Source organism: Adelges cooleyi, unplaced genomic scaffold, assembly GCF_023614345.1.
Source record: "Adelges cooleyi isolate 19-005CV unplaced genomic scaffold, UGA_ACOO_1.1 ACOO_flye_CR_arks_rails_tigmint_CR_PRNA_21, whole genome shotgun sequence".
Taxonomy (NCBI): domain Eukaryota; kingdom Metazoa; phylum Arthropoda; class Insecta; order Hemiptera; family Adelgidae; genus Adelges; species Adelges cooleyi.
In genome coordinates this window covers 13,351,836-13,379,032 of record NW_026095871.1, presented here as the reverse complement: position 1 = coordinate 13,379,032, position 27,197 = coordinate 13,351,836, and the positions used below count along the sequence as shown (strand labels likewise).

Genomic DNA, 27,197 nt, shown 5'->3' with positions numbered 1-27,197 from the left:
GCGGCCCGTGTGCAGCAGCTGATGTGAGAAACGCTCGACCGGAAATTTTAATCTGCACCGCAACGCGCCGTATAGTCGCTTTACACACGCGCGGCACGCTTCTTGTAGCCGATGTCCGCCGGCCAACGACAATCGCAGATATTGTCAATTTAAATTTAATTATTCTTGCTGCAGTTAGACAACAACTGTTCTGCCGTGTTTCGTACCTTGACGTCGGGGTTTTTTATTGAAGCAGAATAAATGCAAAACATGTATATAATATATATATATATATATATATTTATACTATATACTACAAAATTATTATAATAATGAGCAGGCGGTATTTGAATAACCGTTTGGCAACGGCGACACCACCACCGACGGCAAGGGCATACGACGTCGGCGAGAATGGCCCACTCGCGACGACCGACACCACTCGGCGAAACACGCACTCACGCACGATGGCTTTGGTCGTCCGTTGGCGGCGCGGCCACTTATTATCCTGTTAGACTTAATTCGATTTTAGAGAAGCCAATCATTTCTGACGAAAACGCACGGGATTTTAATGTTATTAACGAGATTACAACATTATTGCCCAAGTATTATAATATATTATGCTACACATACGCGCGCATAGAATCGTTCATACGCGGTTGTACGCGCTTGCGTTTTCACGACGGTGGCGGCATCTAGCGGCGTTTTGACCCACGCCCGCCAAAGTTAACCGTCCAATCATGGGTTCGAAGCGTTTGCTTCTGACTTTTTTACCTATTCCCTGGTCTTTGACGTGCAGTATATTTTTCTTGTTTCTGGGGTATTTCTTTTTTTACATTGTTTAATTTTCATGTAGCTGATCATGTTTTTCAAAATTGGTGACTGAGCGTCCGGATTCCGCTGCCGGGTGTCACTGTAGAGCCAGCCGCGCGCGTTTCCATCGATTTTTTGGTTCGCCCCGCCCGCCGGTCCGTCGCCTCAATTGCCGGCATAGCGCCGCCGACCAACGCCAACCGCCACCGATGCCGTTATTGCTGGACCGAAGCGGCCACACTGCAACGGCCGGTGCGCACCGTTTGCCAACGATGCGCATCGTTAGGCAATTGGCGGTGGCGGGGAATTTAAACGCCGTACAAACCACTAAACTTATAGTTCAGTGAAAATGTCCAAAATGATTTTATTAGTTTAAAAAATACTTATCTATTAATTATATCAATAATTAGTTAAACAACACAGCCACGTCGTGTCGAATACTTAGTGTTTTTGTACGCAATATTTCGTGTCTTGTCTCAAATTATTGTCAATATATTCTACTGGACGGAAAATTACACTTATTTCAGGACAATTTAAAATATTTGGTTAATTAATCTTGAAAAAATAGTCTTGTTAGTTGAATGATAATTAGTTTTTTAGACGTTAATACATTTTGTGTGTGTGGGGGGGGGGGGAGGGAGATTCCGTCTATGGACTTTATTTCCCACATCTCTGACCACATCATTTTATATTCAAATTAAATTATTACTATTGTCTTATGAATAACGATAAACAATTCAATTAAATTTGTATTATGTACATACAGAGTGATTTATATTTTTCCGTACAAACTTTGCGAATGATCTTATGTCACCTATTTTTTGTTTTGCGGATGCGAGAATTTAAAGTGTACATACGGCAGCTATCTCGTTTAATATTAAATTTAATACAAAAGCAAAGGTAGCATGAGATTTTTCGACCCCCTATTGACATATCTATTTTGATATGTCTTGAGATTTTTATATGCTGGCATCTCGTAGCGTCACGAAGGCGTCCGCAAATCCCAAAGATAGTGTGACTTATCTAAAAATAGGGGGTTTGGGGAACGATAAATCCCATGAGAAAACTCATTTCCCGTTAGAACAACGATTCAAGGAATTATCGTAGCAAAATAATTAAGCTACCGAGTGTACCCTTTAAAGTCCCGCATTCGCAAAACTCAAAATAGGTTTCGATTCCGCTCATCGACATGAGATCATTCTCAAAGTCTGTACGGAAAAAAATATTCCTGTATAATGATTGTCTATAATATATATATATATATATATTAGGGTGCTTATATTTTACTTAGTATTTTCCCTAATTGTTTGCCACTGTTAAACAAGTACGGGTAATATTAAAAATCTACTAAGAGTCTATCCGGTCACAATCGCCAGTTATGGATCTATTTGACTAGTATTTAAAAGAATATACTTCTAAGGTTTAATCAGGTATATAGCATAATTAGCACCGGTCTTTATACTAATAATTATGTTTTATGAACCCTAAAATCCACACTTTAAATCCGACAGTGTTTGGATCACGGCATCTGTAGCAAACGAAAGTACTTGATACTTCATATTTTGCCATTTATCATGCCCTGTTGTATAAAACACTATTCGGAGTAGAGTTTCCTTGGCTTCTAAGCGTGTGAGCCAGCCTAACTTTTCTGATGCATATACATACGCTGTCGGAATTATTTTATTTGTGTCAGTGACGTTAATGGAGCCGCCAGTGTATGTTACTGTAGTTCCATTCCTCATATTATTATTGTATATATTTATATAATATAATACATGAAGTACATCAATTTAAGTAATATTTTATGTAATAGTATAAGTTATTTAAACAATTATGAAATAAAAACATTAACAAAACAAAATGTATGAAATTTAATAACACAAAACTACAATATTTAAATAGTTTACAAAATGACTGCATAGGCTTAAGACCTGATTTTTGGAGGTAAAAAATAAATGAATAATTAAAAATATCAAAAAAAATTTATAGCTAAAACTTACAGGACTCGGGAGTGACTTATTTTTACATTGGTGGGGCTAATTGCCCACCCCTCATTCCGTCTATGAATAAATGAGTTATTTTGCAACTAGCAGCTGATCGATTTTGATTCAAAATTAATGCACGTTGACTAGTTAACAGTGCGATTTTTTGTAAGATATTTATTTATATTGGCGTCGTTGCATAATATGGTTCATGGATACCACTTGCAAACAATATCCAAACCTCTTACCTCTATTTGGGTATGTTAATAGTAGTAAATAGTAATGAAATAAATGAAGTGCTAACTACTTGAATATACGCTGTATATATAACTATATAGCTATATGTTTGTAGTTATAATTATGACTTCTAACAATTGAAACAAATTTTAAACACTCTTTTAGGTTTATTGCTTAATTATAATTTTTTTTTCTTATAATTTTTATGATTTTTAAAAATATGCAGTGTTCGATAATTGCCTACATTATAAGTAGTTGAGCTACAGTTATCATATTTTGACACAAGAAAATATAAACTCCAAACACCATAAACAATTTAATAAACCTCAACACCGTTCACATTTTATGTTTTGCCTCTCACGTACAGAATTGAATTAATAATAAAAAGGCATACATTTTTTTGTGTTTGATCTTTGTTGATCAAAAGCTGTTAAGCTTTAATAAATTTGTCAACTTTAATTTATTATAAGAATATGTGTATTTATTTCTACCGCCGTTTTTCATGGAATCTGGCCTGTAAAAAATTTAAATACCTATACATGTTAATTGTTATCTAATTATAATATTGAAACTTTGTTTATACGGTTGTTGACAATAGCTGGTTATAATAATTAATAAGTATAATGTAAAACTCCAAACAATATTATATGTGTATATTTTTTATAAATTATGTGTTGGTTGATCGCACCACGTTGTATACTTACCTACTGCTATGCTAACAAATAACGTGTGGTGCTTGTATAAAGTAAATCCTACACGTCTGGTTCACATAATACAAATATATTCATACATACGTATAATCCCATTTTTCGTATAATACATTTTAATTTTTGTTGGAATCAAAAAAGTGTCTAGTAATTGTCGTCAAAGTGTTTATTATTGCTTTGTCGTGTACGAACAGCAACATGTATAAAAATATACATGTTAAAACAACTATTCTAATTAAAAAATAAAAATAATGCCTTATATGTTTTACATAGGACACAAAATATGGCCATAACGAATAGATACTAACGAACAGGTATTGTTCTTTCACCGGCGTACAGATGTACTTAATGAAAATATATGTACCTTTTATACTATTATGTAATTTAGTTTTTAAAGGTATATTTTACACAGCTTATCCCCCCCTCACATTGTTTCGTGTTTGTCTGTAGCAATACGAGTTAAACGTGAAGAATATGTTTTACTGGAAAAAAGGGTAAATTAAATTATTAGGGTGTATGACTTAAATAAATATTTTTTAAGACAATAGTCGTACTTGGTTTAAGCGATAACAGTATAACACAAAGAAGAATAACTGATAAAATGCAAAATTCCACAAAGGTTTTTCAATAGAAAACTTTGGAACTGAGTTGTTAACAATATTTTAGCCAAGGGCCTTTATTACCGAGGCTTATTATATGTATTATCCGATAAATAATATTTTCCTATAGAAATTGGTTTGAAAAAACATTTAAATTAAAAAATACTTGTAAAAAAAATCATATTACTCGAGGATAGAAAATGTTTTAATTTTTAGGAATGTCGTTTTCATTTAACGTTTAAAAGAATGTTAGTATATAACAATATGATATCTACAATATTTTAATGTATAAGGTACTGATTCTACAATTAATCATGTTGTTTTTTTACAAGATAAGAAAACTAACCTTTTGATGCAAAACACAAATCACCAAAATAATATTATGGATAAATACACTAATTACCAAATTAATTATTACAATTAAAATGAATGTAATGTATATATATATACATAATGATATATATATATATATATATATATATATATATATATATATTATATACGAGTATATTATTATTCTGGGTATTACTGTTTTTTGGTTACGGTGTATAAAGATGCATAATTTGAAGATTTTTTTGTATTATTTATCTTTTTAACAGAGTTTGTGACCATTTATAATTTGCAATTAATTTATAATTATTTTCCTTTATTGCATTGTAAGCATTATTATGGGTACGTTCAATATTTATTGCTTCTATGACTAGGTCAAGAAGAGGATGAATAAACACAAGAAACCCGTCAAGTACATTTCATACGATTTAAATAATACTGAAGTAAATCCTAGAGCTTAGCAGTAGCTAACAAGCTAAATTTAAAGTATTAAATGAAAGGTTATACATATAAATATATAATATGTATAATAATATATATATGGATGTACAGGGTGATCCAACTAACGTAAGACACTCATTTTTTCTGAAAATATGAATATTTTGAGAATTTTTTTTTTTCTTAATCTTTTAGGTACATATTTTACTACAATTATTAATATTTTGAAATTTTTCACCAATCCTTATAGGCCAAAAAGGGGGATTTTTGGTTTTTTTAAATGGCAACATATGTTTTTAATTACATCAATTTGTAGACAAAAAATTTAAAAATATGTGAGCGTTAAATTTTGTATTTTTGTTAATTTGTTTATTAGTTACGACTTTGTTGAAATACTAACAAACTAAGATACTCTTAATAATAATCATATTTCTTCGGTTTTCCAAAACCGGTAGCACAACAAATTCATATTTATGTTCGCATTGTCCAACTGGCGATAACATTCTAAAAACTAGGAATTCACTATAAAAGATTTTGAAATAATGATAGACAAGCGGTTCTTATCTACAGATTACTTAGATTACAGGTTATTTATTACATCTGATTATGATACTGAGTACGGTAACACGTCAAATTATTTGTACGCGATGTAATAAAACTACTCGTCTTTGTAGTAACGATTGAAAATATTAAGAAATACAGTCAAAAAATCAAATCTTCATAAAGTCATAACAAACGAACAAATAAATGAAAATTCAAAATTTGAACGCTAACGTAATTTTTAATTTTTTGTCTACAAATTTATGTAATTAAAAACATATGTTGCCATTTAAAAAACCAAAAATCCCCCTTTTTGGCTTATAAAGATTGGTGATAAAAATTTTCAAAATATTGAAAAATGTGGTAAAACATGTACCTAAAAGTTAAGGGAAAAAAAAATTCTCAAAATATTTATATTTTCAGAGAAAGTGAGTGTCTTACGTTAGTTGGATCATCCTGTATATGGTAATTAAATATATAACTCAACAGAAAAGTGAAAATAAGAGGGTAGGTATAATGTACATTCGAGTATAAATGATTAACTAGGGTAATACGCAAGGGCCTAAAAAGTATCTAGTGTATTAATAGTACACCGCCAGTTTGCTGAAAACTATCGCTAGATAGCAGCACACGGTAAGTTGCATTATAATATTACAGTAACCAAAAAGCCTCTGAAATCTCATGAAAAAAAATTATGATTGGGTAATTTCTAATTAAAAAATGGAATCTGAAAAGATTGCTTTTATTATATACATTTTTAAATTACCTTATATGCAAATAACAAAATAAAACGAAAAGAAATTGAAATTGAAATTCTAGGAATCTAGAACATACTGTATGTTATATTATTACTAATAATAATAATTGAAACATTTATCATTCATTTTTTTAAATCCAACATCCGAACAACTATTCAAGCCATTTAAAACTTATAGGTATACATACGATTTAGATGTACGAGTAAGTGAATATCTTTAGTTTAGGTTTATAAAAATTGTTTTTAAAAATGTTAGTAAAGATCAAAGAAATTTTCGAACTTTATCGATTTTTAATGTTGCTTTAAAACAATTTCTTTTTGTATGCCATTTTGATTAATAATACAATTGACCAATTGGTCAAGAACTAAAAATATTATTATTAACTGTTTTATGTAAATCTGGATTTGAAAGTACTATATCTACTAAATTTATCAAAACAAAATATCATTTTTGTGATTTGTTACACAATTGGGTTAAAAAAGTAAAACAAATATTTTATAAGTATAAAATTTAAGGCTGTAACTTGAATAAAAATAACACATAGAAAGTAGATAGAGTGTTTTGATATGTTTACTCTTTTTTAATCCTGAGTGTAATAACTTTTAAAATATTAACAACGTAGTATACAAAAGTTAAAGCACAAAACAATACTTAATACAAAATATAATATACAAAAAATATTGAATCAATAAAAGGTCACGTAAAATGTTATGGCTATAAGCCATAAGGCATAAAAGCCAATCAGTAATTACTTTTTCTAATTACGTTAACATCAATTGCTTTGATAATAACACATTAGGTGGTTTATGATATGCAGTCAAGTACAAGTTAACTACATGGGTTAAAATATTATGTAAGTGGGTGTATAACTTGTTCACATCTTGCGGTCCAATGACTTTTTAACTTATTTTAATTTTTCAGTTCATTTTAAATGTTGTGCCAATTAATTTTTCTTACTTGTTTTCTTTTTTTTTTTACGTAATAGCTAAACGTACCTTTTTTTCTTCGAACAACTGGAGAAGATGGACAAATGTATATACCAAACAAATATAGCCGAGGTCAAACTTAGGGGAAATACGCATGGGAATTATTTGCAAACCTACAAAAACGCGCGTTTAATGTAGGCATGTCTTAAGTTAGAGTTAGATGGCATTTAAGCCAGAAGTGAACTATATAATAAAAGACATTTTCACTATACTGGAAAATCGTAAAGCTTTGTGGGTGGAATTAAAAAAATAAAATTGGGAGGACCAAGCAGTTTGAATTGTGTTTAAACCTTTTACTGTGTAACTATGTGCAATTTAAAGTGGGGATATTGAGTTTTAAGTTACCCTGAAACTTAGCCATAGTTAAAGGAATATAATAGGAGGCTTTTGCAGAAAATACTTAAATAAAGACATTAGTAGGTTCGTTAGAATTAAAGAAGAATTAGTACTTTCAATGGAATTATTAATAATAACACGTTTATAAAAAAAGGCCTACTACACCGATAATAAGCCTATGTCTGCGCCAAACTCCAGTTGTGTAATTTCAATATAAAAATATAAAGTTTAGGTGAACTTATGTGATAGAATATATATTAATCGGTCGTTTTTATGTGATAATTGCATTTCAGTGACTTTAAATGTTTTGCGAAATAAAATTATCGTTTTCCCAGTAAAAGAGTATTTTTACCTGACTTAGTTTGTTGATATATTCAAGTACAACGCTGGAAATCTAATGGAATATAAGTAGTATTACCTATATTCAGTATACATACATCATATGGGTATATATATATATATATATATATATATTTATGGTTCAAAACAAACATAATCCAATTATTGCTAGGCATCGACTGTACCATGCCGGAACGTTACATAATTACAAGTACAGTGGGATGCGTAGAAAAATTTAAGAAGCCATATATAAACACATTGAAAAAAAGGGAAAAGAAATGGCCAGTAGAATATATTATAGTATTAAATTTCCCTTAAGCTCACATTCTTTCCGTTGTATCGGTTTCGACTTTAGTTATCTTGACGGCAGATACGGTGCTGTGGTAGATGTTTTTAGTCGCCATCGAATAGCCTACAGAAGAGATGGGTCACACTGGCAACGACACCGTGTTAATGTGGGACATGTTCTATCTGACCAATCCTCGACGGTACATGTACGATGACCTTAAACGCGTACCGCTCATATACGTTCAGGTAATTATATTTTGGTCTGCAAATTGATAAGACCACCGGTCGGTAATGCTGAAACACAATGGTGGCTGCGAGAGTTGACATGTTTTGAACGCTTAGAAAGAATAACATTATGATTGTTTAGAATACAAAAGTACATAGATAAATATTACTATGTCTTGGTCGGATAGACTGTAAAATATTTTTACGCGGAAATCAATATAAATAATAAACGTATACTAACGAGTAGCATTTAGCACAGTTTAATAAAATATAATAATAAAAGATGTCAACACTTTGTCTTGATGCAAACTATTGAGTTCAAAATATTTTCCTTCCCATTTTAACAGACTTAGGACTGTCTACAAAAAAATATTTTTTGTAGGTATGGTTAAAAATATTTTGTTGTGTCACCGCTCATAATTTGCTTTGGAGATGAGGCTCTTAATTTTTTTTAAATTAACGATAAAATCCAATGCGTTTGTTTAACAGTGTCATCTTATTGAAGTAATTAGATAATCGGGTATGTGGATGCAAGCAGTTTTCAATGAAAGAATGAGCGAGAATACACAACACATTTGCTTACATCCTCAAACCACATCACTAACCTGTGGAAAGGGTCGAATCATAATATAAAATATTAGGATCTTCGTGATGTTAGCAACTCTTGTTTCATTATTGCCGATCTCCCTATGCCAGTTATACAGATTATTAAAATGTTTAACTTTTAAACTCCTTTTGCTATCCACAGGCGTGGCCTTATTTTATGGTCCTTTTAGCAATAGAAAACGTTTTGCGAGCGTGGCAGAAAAAAGACGTGATCCGATTGAACGACAGCATCACTTCAATGAGCCATGCCATCTTGCAGGAATGTGCCAAGTCTGTGACGATATAAAACAACGATATGATATTTATATAGTAATTGTGTGTTCCGGCACAGGTTGCTTTACCGAGGATCGGAACAATGTCTGTATATTTGGGTATACGACAACTATAGGATATTGGCTCTGCCCTGGGATTCGGTGCTGTTTTGGTATTGTGCCGCCGTAATAGTGGACTTTTGTTACTACTGGATGCACAGGGCCAGCCACGGTATGTCCGGCTAACGGAACCCGTATCACGTTAAAAAATGTACAATATTTGAAGAGTGAAAGTGTCAAACGTTCCAAGTGCCAAAGTATAAAAGTTGTACTTTATAGTTTGAATTTGTATTTTATTCATTACCGGAAACAATTTTGTACATTTTTCAAGTAAAGAATAGTTGTTTATAAAAAAAAAACAATCATGTTGAAAACTCAAAAACATGTTAAAGTGTTTCCGGTAATGAATAAAATACAAATAAAATTATAAAGTTTAATTTTTATACTTTGGCACTTGGAACACGTTTGACACTTTAACTCTTCATTTACTCAAACGGAGTAGTTTCAGCATAAAATATGTGCTTGCGGTTGACCACCCACGAGAAATATTATTACACGATCATCCAACATACACATTCCTTCCTCTAACGGTTAGAGGAAGGAATGATGGAATGAGGTTAGAGTCTAATCTCTTTCCACTTCTCATTTTCTCTTTCTTTCTCTAATATTGCTGGTCGGTCATTTCTCATCAGTCTTATATTGAGGCATCCATTTTCATATGCTTCGATAATGAACGGAAATAAAATTGTTTTTTATGAAAATGTAAAACATATCAGATGTCTAATAATTTTTACGCGTCATATTTTTTTAAGAAATCCATATATTTTGGGCACAACATCAGGTGCATCATAGCTCAGAAGATTTCAACGTGGCCGTGGGCGTCCGACAGTCGGTGTTCCAGTATTTGGTCGGAGTCGTAAGTTCTATATGTAGTACAGCCATTGAGTATACTAAATGGTATAATGGTACCTAATGGTGTCAATGAGAAAACCACTTAGTGAACACATTTTTGTTAGTTGTTCTATGCACCTCTTGCCCTGGTCGTTCCCCCAGTTTTATTACTCGTCCACCAGCAACTCGGTCTTCTCTACCAAGTGTGGATTCATACGGAGACCATACCTACCCTGGGACCATTGGAATACGTTTTAAACACTCCGGCACACCACAGGGTGCATCACGGTAAGAATGAACACAACGAACACAATCGAGCTGTTGTAGTTTTGCATGTTTTTTTTTGTTTAATTAATAGGCACTCTGGACTTAAACTGGGTCAAGTTGACTTCCTCCTATCGGGGCCACTCTCGAGTTGTCTCTTTTCCATTCGTTCATTACTTTTCTTGACTTTTCTAGTCGAAACAAGTGATAAATAATATATTAATTCAACGATTTTCGGTTACATCAATCACCTCCTTGTCAAAACGTTATTCTTTAAACAGCAAACTACCCTCAAACTCGTTGACACGTTTATGCACAATTATCTCGAGTACTCTAAGCGACTTCAAAAAAGTAGAAGGTTATAAATTCGGACTGTATGTATTTTTTTTTTTTTAAGCTATATTCACGCATAACTTTGTAACGGAAAGACATATCTGGATAATTTTTTTTTGTTTTTGAACGCTTGGGTTTCTTAATTGGTCTAATTAAAATTACAAAGTAATCGAACCTAATTAACAGTAATTAATTAATTTCTTTTATTCCGTGTCAGGGAGCAACCTGCGTTGTTTGGACAAAAACTACGGCGGCGTTTTGATAATATGGGACCGCATTTTCGGTACGTTTCAAGAGGTCGACCCGAAAACGCACATCAACTATGGTCTGGTGTACCAAAAGAGTAGTTACAACCCCGTGTACTTGCAGGTATCCCACGCATAGACCCGGCGTGTGACCGATCGACGCGTGTCTCTAACTGGTGTGTTGCTATAGATATTTTACAACTACAATGTATACAACAAGTGGAACCTAATGAAAGACTGGCGAGACAAACTGAGATCGGTGGTCAGAGGACCCAGCTGGACGCCGGGACTCTCGTGGACGGGCAAAGACAGTAAACACCGTGCCTGCGTAATTGGGTTTATTTGTATTTTTCTTTCCAACAATCATTCCGTTAACGGCACCACGCACGCCCTTCACCGATGGAAGTATATATATTTTTTTTAACTTGTAAAATTAATTTAATTCAGGTCAGAAAACGGAGGAAAAAATACGACGTGAAAATTTCGCTGACGCTCAAGATTTATTTATTAGTCCATTTCGTCGCAGCGGCCAACGGGTACTTTATCTTGGCCAATATACCACGTACGGTAAGTGCGCCACGTGAAAAATGTATACAGGCTTAGGTATACCATCGACAGGCGTGCATTTTAAACGATTTTTTAAAACGAACGCGTGGTAAATAAAAAAATATATATGGGCCAAATCCTTACTTAAAAGCTCGTCCGGTCAGGTAGAGATCCCTGTAAATCTTTTTAAAATATTTACCCAGAAAAAGTACTCATGGGATGGGTGATAATAGTTGAAATACCACGTTCTAGAAAAAAAGATGCTAGGAGTTAAATATAATATTATTATTTTAGAAATAACCACGAAAACGGTAATGATCATACAATCAACAAACAAATGTTTTTATTACAATAATTGTGATATTATAATGAAATTTAATATTGTAATAATATATAATTAAATATTATTATAATTTTATTTACACAACTAATTTAAATAATTATTATAATAATAAAACATCGATAAATCGCTATACACAAACACGGGTTTCAAACATAACAATACCTCATCACAACATGCAATAATCACATAATATAATAATAATAATAATAATATGAGTTATTATGTTGGACATAAAAATATGATGTAGCTGGTATAAATATTTATAATTATAAGTCTAAACTAAAGAAATCCGGAACATCCTGTATAGATTTATCAAATAAAATGGAAAACTCACATTTTAAAACAAATAGTTTATAATTTAAAATATTTTCATTATTTAACTCGTTATCCATTAAAAAACAAAACAAATTAAATCAGCAAGTATTTTTTTCGGAGAAACGCCTCTGGGTTGGCACATTTTAGACATTCCATAAGGATATTAATTTTGTTATAAATAATAACATTTTTATTGTTTGAGTAACACTGTCGGGAACAAAAACACAAATACAAATTTTGCAACATTAAGGAAAGTCAAACTTATTCATCCATATTACTTACACTAGAGTAGAGATTTGTTTAAATACAATTTCTAAATTACAACAGTAATTTGTAATCGCGCAAAAACAACACTATTTGCCGCGATCTCAGATGTGGCAAAAATAATAAGAAAATCACATCTCTAAGATTTTAATTCAAAAATAATGTCCACACGTGTTAGATTAGGTATTATTACAAGGTATCGTTATTTATAATTACAGCGCTACAACAATAACGATTGTTGGTAATGTTTACACAAAAGAAGGATAAAACAAAACACTTGTTGTTATAAAATACAATAATATATTTATAATACAGTTATTTAAAAACGTTCGCAGTTGCCGTTATGTATTATGCGAAAATGAACCTTGTCGAAAAATTGGTTTTACTATTATAAAACATTACATTACCATTTACTTTTGTTTGTCATATTGCAATGAGCTTTGTTTTGAAAAATAATTTTAAAAAAATCGGCGAATTAAAATACAAAATATTACGTTTCGATTAATTCTTTTGTAAGCATAAAAAAACAATTGTATACTTTGATAATTCGGTGATCAGACGAATTTAATAAATTAACATAGTTTTTGATGCACGATGAGTTACAAATAAATTTCATTAATAATATTATGTTATATGAGTAATAAAATAAAAAATGCCTGTATAAAATATAACTTATGATTTTAATAATCGTTAAAATATATTTAAATTACAATATTATCATGATCATCAATGTAATGTCTGTGGTTTGGGTGAAAAAGGGGCAATGTCACTTTTTGGTAAAAACAAGTTTGATAACTAAATATACTTATGTATATTAGAGCGTTTTTTTTAAAAACCGTGAGTAATGACAGAATGGAAATTGAATATATCATCGGTTATACGTATAGTTTATTAGAAAAAAAAAACACAAAGTTATGTGGGAAATAAAAAACCTGAAAGTTTATGTTTTGTCAAAGGTTACCGTTAAGTGGCCTTTTTCGGCATAAGCTTGTGCCACTTGCAATATTTGTGCTATGTATATAATAGTAAGGCTGGTCAATATCTCAATGTATAGGCTACTTACAATGGGGATATTGTTATAATAAAATACTAGGTTTTAGATTTCCTAAACAAAATCGTTCCTACGTGTTTTCTATTTAAAAAGTTATGATTGTGAATTTCCAAAAACAATAGACCAAATTATGCTCGATGAAACTATGAAAATTTGAAAATCTTAAAAGATTTTTGTTTTTTTTTTTTGTTTGTGTTTTAAAGGCAATCAGCACCCAGTGTATGCTGGTAGTGGTGTTTTACATTACCTGGTCGTTGACGAGCATAGGCATGTTATTCGAGAAGTCTCAATGGGCTCGGTTCGTCGAACTGGCCAAATGTCTAACGCTGTTCGTTCATCTCACATGCTCGGATCAATCGCACTTGAAGCCATTGGACGAGTCTGCCTTGCAAGGATATCGAATTCTGTCGGGTTCATCTTCTATAATTTGGTCTGTAGCCATATTGGTGGACTGAATCGGCCATTATTAACAGGTAGTAAAGAGGTATAATATAGACACACCGCGAAAAGGGTAAACGATAAATTTACTAAAACCCTTATAATATATTATAATCGAAATTAGTTAATTCATTTTGGCACCTAGAAACGATTGGATAATTATCTTGTACGAATAAAATACATTTTTCAGATTTAATATTACATCTCAAATGTTTATACATACATATACGTTTAAATTGTTATAAAGAATTAATAACCACTAATTAACAGTTTTGCTAAGCAAGGAGGTTCTCTATGAAAAACAAATTATTATAGGTGAAAATAATACATTATAGTTATATTTAGTTGTAATAGAAAATAACTTTAAAGATTGTTTTTTTAGTAGACAATCTGAAATTGTATAACAATTTTATTTTGTAATGAAGAGCTAATTAGTTTTTTTTATTAGAGCACTACTGGAAGCTCCTAATCCTGTCCAAACGCCAGAACTATTACTGATGTAAATCAATACTAACACACGTGATTACCGTACAAATTATGTGTTATTGTTAAGTTAACAATATTATTAAATTGTTAAGTTTTACCGTGCCTTCACGTTTTTAAAACAATTACTATAGATTATAACTTATAATGTATTATGTTTAGTTTTTTTGTTTTTATTTGTATACACTTTATTTTATATAAACCTCATATTATGTTAAATCAATCTAATATTATGTCCTAACTATTTATACATGTCTTCGGTACTGTTTTCGGACGGTCCGAATTCTTCTCGGTCTAACGAGTTTATTAAATCCGCGTTTTGGTCACGAACTGAAAGCAAAGAGAAAATGATTACTTTTATTTTTGCGTTAAAATTATTCATTTTTGAACATGTGGTCTGAATAGTATTTTAAGCGCATTATTTTAACCATGTGACCTATTTGTTGAACATGTTTTTAACTTTAATTTGAAACAAAATTTTTTGAATAGGGTTTTTCAGTTAACGTCTTAGTCGCCTGTTAATTTTATTCTATTAAATATCTTTTGATGTCTAATTTCATAATTCAAAGTACTAATCTATCTTATGATGAGTTTAGGGCGTAAAACCCCCTATTTATTAAGGAGTAAGTTTTTGATAAACTTTACATATTAAACTAAATTTTGTTTCAAAAGAGTATGTAATATATTTTTCAACATTTATAAATTATAACAAAACCATACCAAAACAAGTTTAGGTGGATGCACTTTTCTGTGAAGCCGAGAAGTTTACAGAGCATATTAACCAAGGAAATAATGTTTTTTTTTGTTGTGCTTTTTTATTTTCAAAGATATAATTATTTGAAAAATGAAAAATTCTGTCTTATCTAAATTATACATAAACTAGGTCTCTAGTAACATTGTCAAAAACCTTATTAAAATTTTAAATGTAGATAAACTATTAATTTTTAATTTTATTTATTAGTAAATGTGTTTAGAAAGGCATATTTTACGCCCCGAAAAAAAGTCGTTTGTGTGAGTTCATCTACGTTGTTTATTAAGGGGATTCGATAGCGGCCGTTTTTTCAGTCAAAACACATCATCTTTTGTCTAACGCACAGGTCGAACTAGTTTTTCAATAAGTAATTTGTATTCGTCATGAAGTTCACTTGAGATCCTACAAGGCACTTTTTTAATTTTGAAATTTATCCCTTTACAATTTGATTTTAAAATTGTATAAAATGTTCAAACGTTTCTTATTCATAGTAAGAAAAATATATCAAAAAAGTACTTTGTAGGATCACAAGTAAACTTCATAACGAATTCAAATCTGTTTTCAGATTACTTAATCGGGTCACTGGTTCATAGACAAAATTATTTAATTTAAAAATAATACCATGAAGCTTAAACAAATTAATTGACATGGTCGAAATTTATTAAAACCACTTTTTCCTAAATATTGCTTATACAAAACTCCTTAAAAATGGTCGGTATCGAATCCCCTTTTTAAAAAAAATTGTATTTTTATTTTGTTTAGTAATACTTTGTTTGAATTGTATCATTTTTTATTAGAACGTCGACCAGTTTTTAGTCTAAAAAAGAAAAAGTGGAAAGTCCGTTGAGGAATAATTCAAAGAATTTTGCAAAATACTTACTCTTAGATATGTGATGGGGGGATGAGTATTATTTTGTAGTTTCGGGTGTTTTGAATTTTGCTTTTAGCTATCGCGTTCTTTTAAAAGTTTAAAGCGATTCTAAGGATAAACAATAAAGCTATAGTATACCATCTACGACGGACGACGGACCTACCACGACGACTTAATTTCAAGGGATTTTGCCTCCTTATAGAAAGCGGATATACTTCCCGTACAAACTGCTTAACTTATGTACGTATAGTATAACAATAATAACATACAATATTATGCACGATTTCGGGAATAATGTTTATTCGGGATACAACTTCATTCTCAGGCTTGTTACTGCCAGCGTCAACTGCCGATACGTTTGTCTCGTTCATCCCGTGGGAACAATTTATTCAAGTGCCAGTTCATGAACAATTCGCACGACAAACTTTATGCCCACCTCGACCCGCTTAGTACCAATAACAAAGGGGACGCCCTTGTGAGCCGCTAAACTTTGCACTTACTCTCCATTATTCTTAAACACCCTTCCATATGACATCAAGAACACATTTCGGAATTTCTGTACGGGGTTCATGCATAATTTATTATTTCCAGACGTACCGCATAATAACAATATACTACTGGAATGCGTTTGACATAAAACCGTAGTATCTATTTTATTACAAAGATAATGTGTAGTGTGAACAGCAATAACGTTGGAGGTGTTAATTTAAAAACTAAGGGCGCTTATTTTTGCTGAGCTTAATGTAGGGACACGTATCCCTACAATGATAAAATAATAGCCAATGAAATTTTTCATTTTTTATAAAATTGAGTTTTGTAAATCAAATTAAATTTTGGTAAAAGGTTTTTAAATTATGACAGCGAGGACAACATTACATAAATTAAAAAAAAAAACCGCCCTGAAATATTCACATTATACCTTAAATTATATCTTCTCTAATTAACCAAATTTGAATATACTGTAAATGGGAGGAGCATCAGCCCTCCCGCACCCTTCCCCTGAGTACGTTCCTCTCCTGATATATGTTAACCTTTTGTTTTATAAATAATAATTAATTGCGCTGTAAGATTTGGGAGCAAATATTAAACAACAGTACATAGTAATGTATAACCTACATTGTATATTATGTTATTATGAATAACAAAACTATCAATGGATACTTAAAGTGAAAAAAAATCATATGTTAAAATGGTTTAAGCTTCGGTGGGAAATAACTCATGTGTACGGCATACATTATAATTATTTTGTAACAAAAAAAAACTTTAATTTGTTTTTTAAATAAAAATAAAAATAATAATGCTAAATTGTTTGATGAAAATAATTAAAATTAAAATACATTTATTATATTACTTTTTACACAAACTGTCATTGATTAGTATTATCAATTAAATTTATCAAAATGGTAGGTTTTAAGTGTATTGCTCACAATTAAATAGTATAAATTACCTCATCAATTTAGGGACCGCAATTAATAAATGTCCATTCACAAATCCTCATTTGTATTGTTTTATTTGTCGCGTATATTTATTTATTTTTTTTGTTCACTAATATTCTTTATGAGTTATGCAGGACTTTCTATGTCAAATTAAAATTTAAGTCATAATAAATGGGTCGATCTTTACTTTTTTTAGTATATAGAGAATTTAATGTTTATAGTGTATAAAAGTAACAAATATTTTATTAATAAAGCATTATAGTTTTTAGAACTTGTTTGAAAATCTAAAATAATTATTGAATTATTCGGTATTATTTTAAATATTTATTGTGGTCGATTCAATAGTTTTGATATTTTTTATGCGAAATAGTTAATAGCAATATTTTATAGTATGTTTGTTATTTATATAACCACCATAATAATAATACAATTAATGTAACTAAGGCTGTATACCGGAAAAATTGTATGGTCAAAAAAGTATTTAATTTACACAATTTTTATAAGACCTATATAAATTGTTCTAAAATTAATAAAAAATGTAATTTTTGTTTAAAAAAAAATCGAATTATCAGTCAATAAGACTGGTTGTGTAATTGTGACTGGTTTATGGAATTTTAGTATCATTAAAATTCCAAACACAAAATGTTTACCTGCGATGCTCATCTACTTCTATGTATGGCCTACGACAAAGCGTAGAACTTATATTATTCGGTGAAAACGTTATCACAACTGAAGTTTTTTTTTTTCGATATTATCATTTAAATCTAGTATATTATAGTTTAATTCGATTATCAATCGCGATTTTAATGTTGGAGATTTTTTTACTTGAAAGAAATATATCGGTCGCGCGGGTTGTTATTTATTATTGTTTTTTTAATTTTCAATTAAACTTACCAAGTTCGTCGATTACGGGTGCCATCCGAAGAGTGACGCCGACTAAAAGCATGCAAGTAATCAAAAGCAGCCCGGCCGTTATAATGATTGTCCATCTCGCTCTTTGAGGTAAGTCGTCTGGGTGTATAGTAGGGACAGGTTGAGGTCTCATCACGGACGATTCCACTTCGTGGTGGAACCTCCGCCTCGGTTTTTTTCTTTTCATTTTTACTTTGGTATCGACTTCGTTCTCAAATCGCCGATTGTCTTCAGATAAACCGGCAGTAGACCTAAAGTAACACAAAATACGAACGTCTTGGGTATGGTTATTGAACACAAAGTATTATAATTTGTTTTGCCTGCACCTATTTACTTAAGTCATCAACTTAGATAATTCAATCGTTTAGTTATTTTTGAATGATAATAGACGCTTCATAAATTGTTAAAAAGTAGTATTTTTTTTTAAATATTATTACTATAAAAGTTAGGAATGGAGATGAGGGAATTTCAATAAATAATATTTTGGTGAGTAATAAGTTCTAATAGTTCAAATCGGTACGCTATAAGAACGGGACTTTTCCATTACACATGTTATAACTTTTAAAATATAAAGTTAATATTTTTTTTTAGTTTCCTAAAATTAATTTACAACAAAATGTACATACTTATTTATATATTTTATATGACTTTACTAATATTAATTATAAAATAAATAAGATCTAGGTATTTGAAGATACTAATTTATATGAACCTATTTGAAAATAAAATAAACCGTACAGACATTTTCGGCCTTTAATTTTGTGTTTTTTTCATTTGAGAAAGAAGGTATATACTTAGTTAATATATTTATGCTGTAACGTATAATTAAATATTAGTTTATTTAGTTTCCGAAAGTTTGACTTGTGAACTGAGCACCTTTTACAAATTATATATTTAATTCGCAAGTGTTTAGAATTGAAAACAGTTACCGTAGAGATTAAAAGAGTCAATAAATTGTTATTTGCCGAGTTTTTTCGGAGTAACAAAACAGTTTATTTATTTACTTTACCTTTGCAAAGCAGCTGTGAGTATATGACCGCCTAAGTAGGGTACTCGGTTTTGACTTTGGAACACTTCTTGGTCGGTAGGGACAGGAGGGTCCTCCGGCCTAACGATGCCGTCACAGTGATGATGATGATGATGGAACATTTGCTCATCTTGTATATTATGCCTGTGATGGTGATGGTGGTGAATGTTGTGATGGTGGTGCTTTTGGCACGAGTGCATACAACGGCCTTTTTTCCTCCGTTTTCTTTATGTAAAAGAAAAAAAAAACCCAAATCATCAGCCTAGTCAAACAGCAGTAGTTTTGTTGTAAGTAAGGGCGTTTTAAAAACCGAACAATAGGTTTATAACGCTCTTACCTAATTGACAGTGTGCGAACAAAAAGAAACGGTAGACTTTTAAAAAGACATAAGGAGCTTGTTGTTGTATTTTATTTTTATTCTCGGCATTGTACTTGCTGCTATTATAAAACTTTTACCCCGAATTTAAGAACGGATGGTTATTTTATTCTTGTACGTGCTCATTATACGGTTTTAACAACAACAACAACAACAGCTGCCAGTCACTGGATACTGCATTAACAAATTTTAGTTACACTTGAACTGTGTCTGAAGAACGTTAGTGCTCGAGAAAATCGCTTAATTGGATACAACTTTTCTGGGTTGTTTATAGAACTTTTGTACTATGTTTTCAAAGTACTTTTCAAAGGAATTTTAACCAAACACGGTCGGTATTAATAAAGATCGATAAGTCTCATATACATGTACCCTTTGTTATTACAGACACATTTAATTACTATCCATAATAAATCTACCGAGAGGATAAAGCCCCTTTTGTATACTACAGCGTGTCGACTAATGAGAAAATAGTTTTTCACGCTTGCTCGCCCTATCACTGTCTGGGGCGGTTTTGTAAACTTATAATAATGTAGAATAACTAAAAAGTTGTTATCCACTAATCAGGTCTATATTGCGAAACGATGCAATGTGCAATTTCAATAGTTGTATACTTATATAGCCGCCGTTAATCGAGTGGAAATATTGTTTGAAAATAATGATATGGGATCTTCGGTAAATGTAGAGACAACCAGCGAACCGTAATGTCGAGTTTAATGTACTGACAAAATAATACACGACAACAAAGGTCTATTTGAAAATAACTATCGAACTGAAGATTTAGTCGGGAATCTTAATTGCTACCGTTTCTGTAACGATAACGACCGGTGAAAAGTTTTCGAAACAGTACAGCAACGTTTTAATCATAATAATAATAATAATAATAATACTCCATCAGTAACCTTACCCGAGTTTACGCTTGTTCTTCGAATTCTTCTCAGCCAACTTCTGCACCAACAACTTGGGTTGCACTCTCCATTTCGACTTGGCGTTGCAAATGTCCGCCTTGATGGATATCACCTTGCGGTTAACCAAAGACGCCAGAAAGTGATGTACCCTATGCTCGTCGCAATCCATCTGCGAAAAATCGTTTTCTTGTGTCCACTGATAGCATATCAAGTGCACAGAAAAGCCTATATCAAATAGCTAAGACAAATAGCGCGGCATATGTTTGGCTCCCTTGTAGTTTTGAAATTAGCACCCCCGAAATCTAACTATCCAGAAACAAATTTGAGGGTTTTCCTATGAAAAGCTTCAAAGCTCCTCGACGTCATCAGAACAACTAAGCTGTGTGCGGTTTAGAAAAAAAGTTCGATTGGTTAAGTGGTGTCATATAATAAACATGCGAATCCATAAAAAAACAATACAATACTCGGATGCATATTATGTAAACTTTGTACACCATCAAATATATATTTGCTTACACATAAGCCTAATAATAATATTAATAATAATTATAATAGACATTTCTTGTTTATGTTTATCAGAAGTACAAAAACACATACTAAGTGTTAAGTACTAAGTAATATCAACTTTAACCAAATATTATATTACATGTCATACACCAATGATTTATTATTTGTTTTTTTATTTGTAATGCACCTTAAATCAAAACTAATTTTTATATACGTTTAATCGAATTTATTTTTTATCAATTTGAATCATTTGAGCTAATTATGACTTATACCGGCTTGGTAGGTTACTTTTAATATTTTTTTCTGTACCACTCATAGTTGCATGTGTTTTTTCCCAGATTGTAAAGTTCATCCAATTAGTCAAATTTATTTTGTGTCTATATTCTTATTTAAGAGCTTCAATATTCATGAACTGAATCCTTATATTTTTATCAAACTTATGAATTCATAATGAAGACATTCAGTTTTTTCCCATGTCTCACTAACAACTAGTAGACGTAACACGCTTAAAATAGTATATCCTAAGACCTAATTCAATAACATAATTCATTGTTAAATAAGTATGCTTACGTCGACGGGTTCAGAGTCGGTAGAGATTGCCTTGTCTTGTAGTCGTACCTTGGTACACATTACTTAGGTTCTCGATTAATATAAGTCTTCAGTCACGTTGTAACCTCCTGTCAACCGAAAAGCAAAATTATTAATAACGCAAGAGCTTGTGGTGACAAATGGGGCCACAAGGAGTTAGTTATCAAACAAGCACCTAAAATTAAATATTCAAATTAATGTATAAAATCCCATTCATTATTATAAACATCAACATTTGTAGAGCTCGCGTTTATTATTAAAACGAGATGCCAAAATTATTTGGAGTTAGATGATTAATGGGTTTGAAAATTATCCAATAATTATGTAGGTATTCATATTATTAAGTTTTCACCACATATTTATTTATTTATTAAGCCCTGTACAAAAGTATATATAACTTACAGATACCAGAAATGTTTAAGGGATAATTTATCTATTGCATTTAACGTAATAAACATAAATATATTTTCTAAATATACATACAATTTTCCACTTCTTTTTATGTTCATTGTAAATTTTTTTTATAGCAGATTAATTATCAGGTTACTTTTTATTTGCACATGCATTTTCATTTACTCCATTCCATTTTAGTTACAGTAAAGTGTCCCATTACTATGGGTTCTATAGAAAAATATTCTTTTTAGTTTTTAGAAGGTGACAACATATTTGCTGACAACAAATTTATTTAAACTAACACTTTTTGATATATGATAGATTATTGTCGATGATTCTAATTTAAAGAATAAAGATAATACGTTTAGGGAGTTTTATTGTTTTAAAATGTTTAAGTCACATATTATTCTAGTGTGTTATATTTACATCTTAACTATGTGCATTAGCCAAATTATTCCTACTTTTAAAAATTGATATTTGAATATATTTTTTCACGGTTAGGCTATTGTATGATAATAAAATGTAAACGATTTATTAATGTTTTTATAACAAGTTCGGATAATTTGTTTGGTGAAATGTTTGAAGGTAAAACTAATACTATATAAGTTCGATTCCACGTGTAATCTGAAACACTTTTATCCTGATGTATCAGTATTTAAAAAAAACCATTAGATAATAATCAAATATCCGGCGCACATAACGGTGTTTTGCAACACGTACAGTGTACAATATATATAGTATATTATATGTATATATAATATAAATACATATTTTATACATAATATTCGATGCGTTTTCATAATGTTAATATATTTACCCGTCGAGTCATCAATCTTTTCACCCTTGTAAACATTTCAATCACTAAAGTAACAAATCCCCAGCCCTCTGCGATAAAGCGACTTTGCAGAATCGTGCATAACTATGTGTTAACGTTAGAAATCTTATTATTATTTTAGCAGGAATCGATTAGTAAACACACAAATATTCAAAGATTCATATTATAGAATTAATTTAAGCTTATAATTCATTTAACATTTTGTGTCCGAGTTTAATATTTATATACTGTTTGTTGGTACGTGGAAGAACTTAATTTTGAACCAAACGTACATATATTCTTATTACTCTGCTAGAAATAATTATTATTACATTGACACTCGGTTCCTTAGTGTACTAACTGTAGCTATAACTGTAGTTTCTAAATTGAGTCATATTACCGTAAAACGACTTTTTATTGCTGAATACATTTAAGCTTTAACGAACATCTATCAAAATTGTTTCCTCGTATCGTGAATAATCTTTGAGAAGCGTCATTCGCGTCGTAACAGAACAAAAGCAATTTTATAATTTCTAATCAACAACTAAACATAGTACACATTTATTGAAAAAATATTATTATGCTGTAAAACTAAATTAATAGAACACGGACGGAAACAGCGCGCTCGCCAATCTCTAAAAATAACAATTATAATATGGTTGTCACTTGTCGCGCCTCAGAGTATCGAAATTGCATAACCGGAGTGCCGTCTTACCGATCCATAGAAAATTCTATGACGGGTATGTAAAAATCCTCATCACGTGTAAGATGGTGATTATAATTTGTTTAAAAAATACTGCAGCGTGTGCTCAGCATAATTGAGATTGGCAGCGGTCGCCAAAATAAAAAAAAAATTAGTAAGAGGTCTTGTAAAAAAAAACTTTTTTCAAGTACGTTATTGCTGTAATATAGTCGTTCTCCCCCTTTAAACATTTTTAGTTGGTACACTGAAAAGAAAATAATTCAATTGGAATTTCGAATACAATATCTCTCGAAGGTAATAGGAAAAAATCGAGCACATAAACTGAAAAATAATTACGATGTTTCTATTATTATCATATGTAATAAAAGAATAATTTGAATTTTGACCGTTATTCGTTTTTCTTCCATGATAATATATGATAAAACCTTAAAACCTTACGAGATATATATTTGATATAATGCATATTGGATAGATAACTAAGATTTATTTTTTAAGATACATATTGTAAGATATTTACCTGCATATACTTCAATAAGATATATATTTAACGAACTGAACGGATTTTGTTTCAATTTAGCTTAACTGCTTTCCAATGGGCTGTTTGTATAGTTTCATTATTTTGAACGACATGCTCGAGCGGTTTTCCGAATTCGCATTTAATCCTATTACCGTACACGATTATATGAGGTGACGACGTCGTTATAAAGATCTTTGCGTTTCCTCGAGTATCTTCAAACGATAACCAGAACTACATGAGCAGCGAAGACGTGCAATAAAATAATAATAGATATATAATTAAAATGATTTAAGGAGATCACTGCTGCATGCGAACGAAATGCGAGAATTAAATGAAGTAATAACAACCAAAAGCGTACAAATCAGTTTTTCAAAAACAAGTTTTCGGTCATACGTTATTTTTGGATAAAACTTTTTCGTGTTTGTTTTATATTTCTTTACCGATTTAAAGTGTATTGGAGACAACCAATAAACTTTCCTTGTATGATAGGATGTAGAAAAAAATAGTTTTCATTTTGCTGTCTTCAGTCTTGTAAAATTGTATAAAGTTACTAATAACCTTTTGGTTCTCACTTTTTCAAATGGTCTTTGGTTTTTTTTTTTTTTTTGTATACAGCAATAGTCATTAGCACCAAATGAGAGCAAAGTGAACGAACACGGTTCAGATCGTTACACATGTCAAGAGGCTTCGCACACTGATTTGTCGACGCTTTCTCTCTTAGCGAGCATCACACTCAGGCCCGTTTAAACATTTTAATCAGTCCGCCATTCATTGTGCAACTATCTTTAGATTACTCGGACCGGCGTTGTTGTATTGTTATAATCGTAATTCATATTTTTGTTGAACAAAAAATTACCATAAACATTCATAAGAAACGCGCAGCGTACCGTATTTAGACTGTTGTGCAATGCAGTTTAGGTCAAGCCATTAATCTTTCGGGCGAACGGACTTGTTTTAGGCGAACGATAAATCTCGCCGTGCGTTTGGTACATGCATGAACAATATTAATCGTATACATATGCATGAAAATATGATTACTTTTCATACACCTACATTGGTACAATATACTGAAACAACGGAAAAATACGGCCTTTTTATTTTATTAAAATGTATATTCCTAAAAAAATATAGTACAACCGACAGGCGAAACGTTTGTCGCTCTGAATAAACAACGCCTCGTTACAAACATTTTTACATTTTCAGTTATATCACATAATAATATGTACGTGCGAAATACACGATGAATTATACTTGCAACGTAACATGAAATTAATAATAACATGTCCCATCAGCAAATTATATTAAAGCTCATTTTTATGACATTTTTTAAATTTGTTTTCCATTAAATTTTCTATTTTGCTCGAGAATTGACTTATTTTTACGGTACATACAGCAAATGGAAAAAAAAAACCTATTATGATTTGTATATGTCATTAAAAAAGTAATACCGTTGGTGTCAATCTTAGTTCCTATCCTGTAGAGCTGTATATAGACTTTTGAACGTAAAGAAGCAGGATACCATTGTTGATTTTCTTTCAATAGGTAAAATAATTGGAAAATCCTCACAACATAATTCGTTTTTGAACATGTACTAACGCCATTTTCGATTTAACTTGGTTGTATGTGCGTTTTGTTAAACATCCGAGAATACCACACTGGCTTTGGTTTGGCACAATACAACAGGGGAAGTGTTTTTAAGGTGGAAAATTGGCGAACTGTGCTACTTCCGATTACACCGTCTCTTTAATCATTTTTTCGCTGTAATACGCATATTTTTTTATGTTTGTGTAGTGAGCGACGCTATTTCATTTCCTCGCTGACGTTAAATATTAAAATTGGTTCTATTCAACAAAAACTCTGCGAGTGACGTACCAACGGTTTGTCTCCCGCGGGCGAGCTCGATGGTTTCTGAAAACATAATGTCATACACTTTAATTTATATTTTTTTGCTCCTCTCTTGAAAATGAAAACTTTTCCGGTGCAGACGATCCATCATTTCTTGACGTTGCATTATCCTTCTCAGTAATTGATTTAGCTATCGTTTCCGATACCAAAAACCGCGTGAAAAACAAACAAAATAAAAACTATCATAACCCACTAAAATACTGCTGATTTTTCAATCTAAATTCTTCTTTGTTCTTCCCAAACAATTTGTAGGTCCAAACGATATACATTTCAGAGACATGACGTCACGGCTCGAAAGCAGTGTAATAAGAAAACATACAGAACCATTAAAACACTTCATTGTGTGGAATAGTAGAATTTGAAAATAGTAAAACTCATCAAGAGACTCATTTCAGCATTCAGTGTCTCACAAAATCTGGGCGCGTGACTGTGTGCTATTGTAAAAATAAACTTTGTTCAATAATAAATTAATGAAACCACCTTTAGCAAGTACAGTGAAGCCGAATAACTTGATTGAGTCCATATAGCCTTATACCGAAAAATAAACAGTTTGACATTGGATCTACCTTGTGGTATGGTTAGAAGAAAATGGGATGTTTCATTATCTTGAATCAATAATAGAAAAAAAAAAGGTGAATTTTAACGGCTGATATTACCTTTCATCGAATGGTTTGTACGATTATTCCAAGTGTGCTGAATCGCCGTAATTATAGAAATAGACCACCACCCTTGTATGGAACTTTATAGAAAGTTGCTTAAGCACCCCCTTTGGCTATGCGATATTTGCCACTGTCAAATTATCTGTGAATAAATAAATACCCGGAATAAAAAAAAAAAATTCAATTGGC

The 27,197-nt window shown here is 31.2% G+C and overlaps 2 protein-coding genes across 4 annotated transcripts in view; one reads left to right on the top strand and one right to left on the bottom strand.

Annotated features, from left to right (window-relative positions):
* Positions 1-8,417: 8,417 nt before the first annotated feature.
* LOC126834641 (alkylglycerol monooxygenase-like) lies at positions 8,418-17,372 on the top strand. Of its 3 annotated transcripts, none has more exons than XR_007685094.1 (10): positions 8,418-8,575; positions 9,303-9,430; positions 9,492-9,643; positions 10,284-10,387; positions 10,488-10,650; positions 11,177-11,328; positions 11,395-11,532; positions 11,652-11,771; positions 13,927-14,476; positions 14,610-17,372. XR_007685094.1 is itself a non-coding variant. In XM_050566723.1 (10 exons), exons 1-9 carry the CDS (start codon positions 8,465-8,467, stop codon positions 14,176-14,178), a joined length of 1,320 nt encoding a protein of 439 aa, XP_050422680.1. In that variant the 5' UTR covers positions 8,418-8,464; the 3' UTR covers positions 14,179-14,196; positions 14,610-17,372. The 3 variants fall into 3 exon arrangements, 2 of the variants coding, with proteins under 2 accessions (XP_050422680.1, XP_050422679.1); XM_050566723.1 differs by having other exon boundaries at positions 13,927-14,196; XM_050566722.1 differs by having other exon boundaries at positions 13,927-17,372.
* LOC126834642 (uncharacterized) overlaps positions 12,325-27,197 on the bottom strand; it is a 34,471-nt gene continuing 19,598 nt past the window's right edge. The window contains exons 2-6 of the mRNA XM_050566724.1: positions 22,000-22,106; positions 20,922-21,091; positions 19,624-19,866; positions 18,597-18,865; positions 12,325-14,974 (exon numbers count right to left, since the gene is read on the bottom strand). Of these exons, the coding sequence (XP_050422681.1) occupies positions 14,886-14,974; positions 18,597-18,865; positions 19,624-19,866; positions 20,922-21,091; positions 22,000-22,059 (831 nt within the window). The 5' untranslated portion in view covers positions 22,060-22,106 and the 3' untranslated portion in view covers positions 12,325-14,885. The remainder of the gene's footprint in view (positions 14,975-18,596; positions 18,866-19,623; positions 19,867-20,921; positions 21,092-21,999; positions 22,107-27,197) is intronic.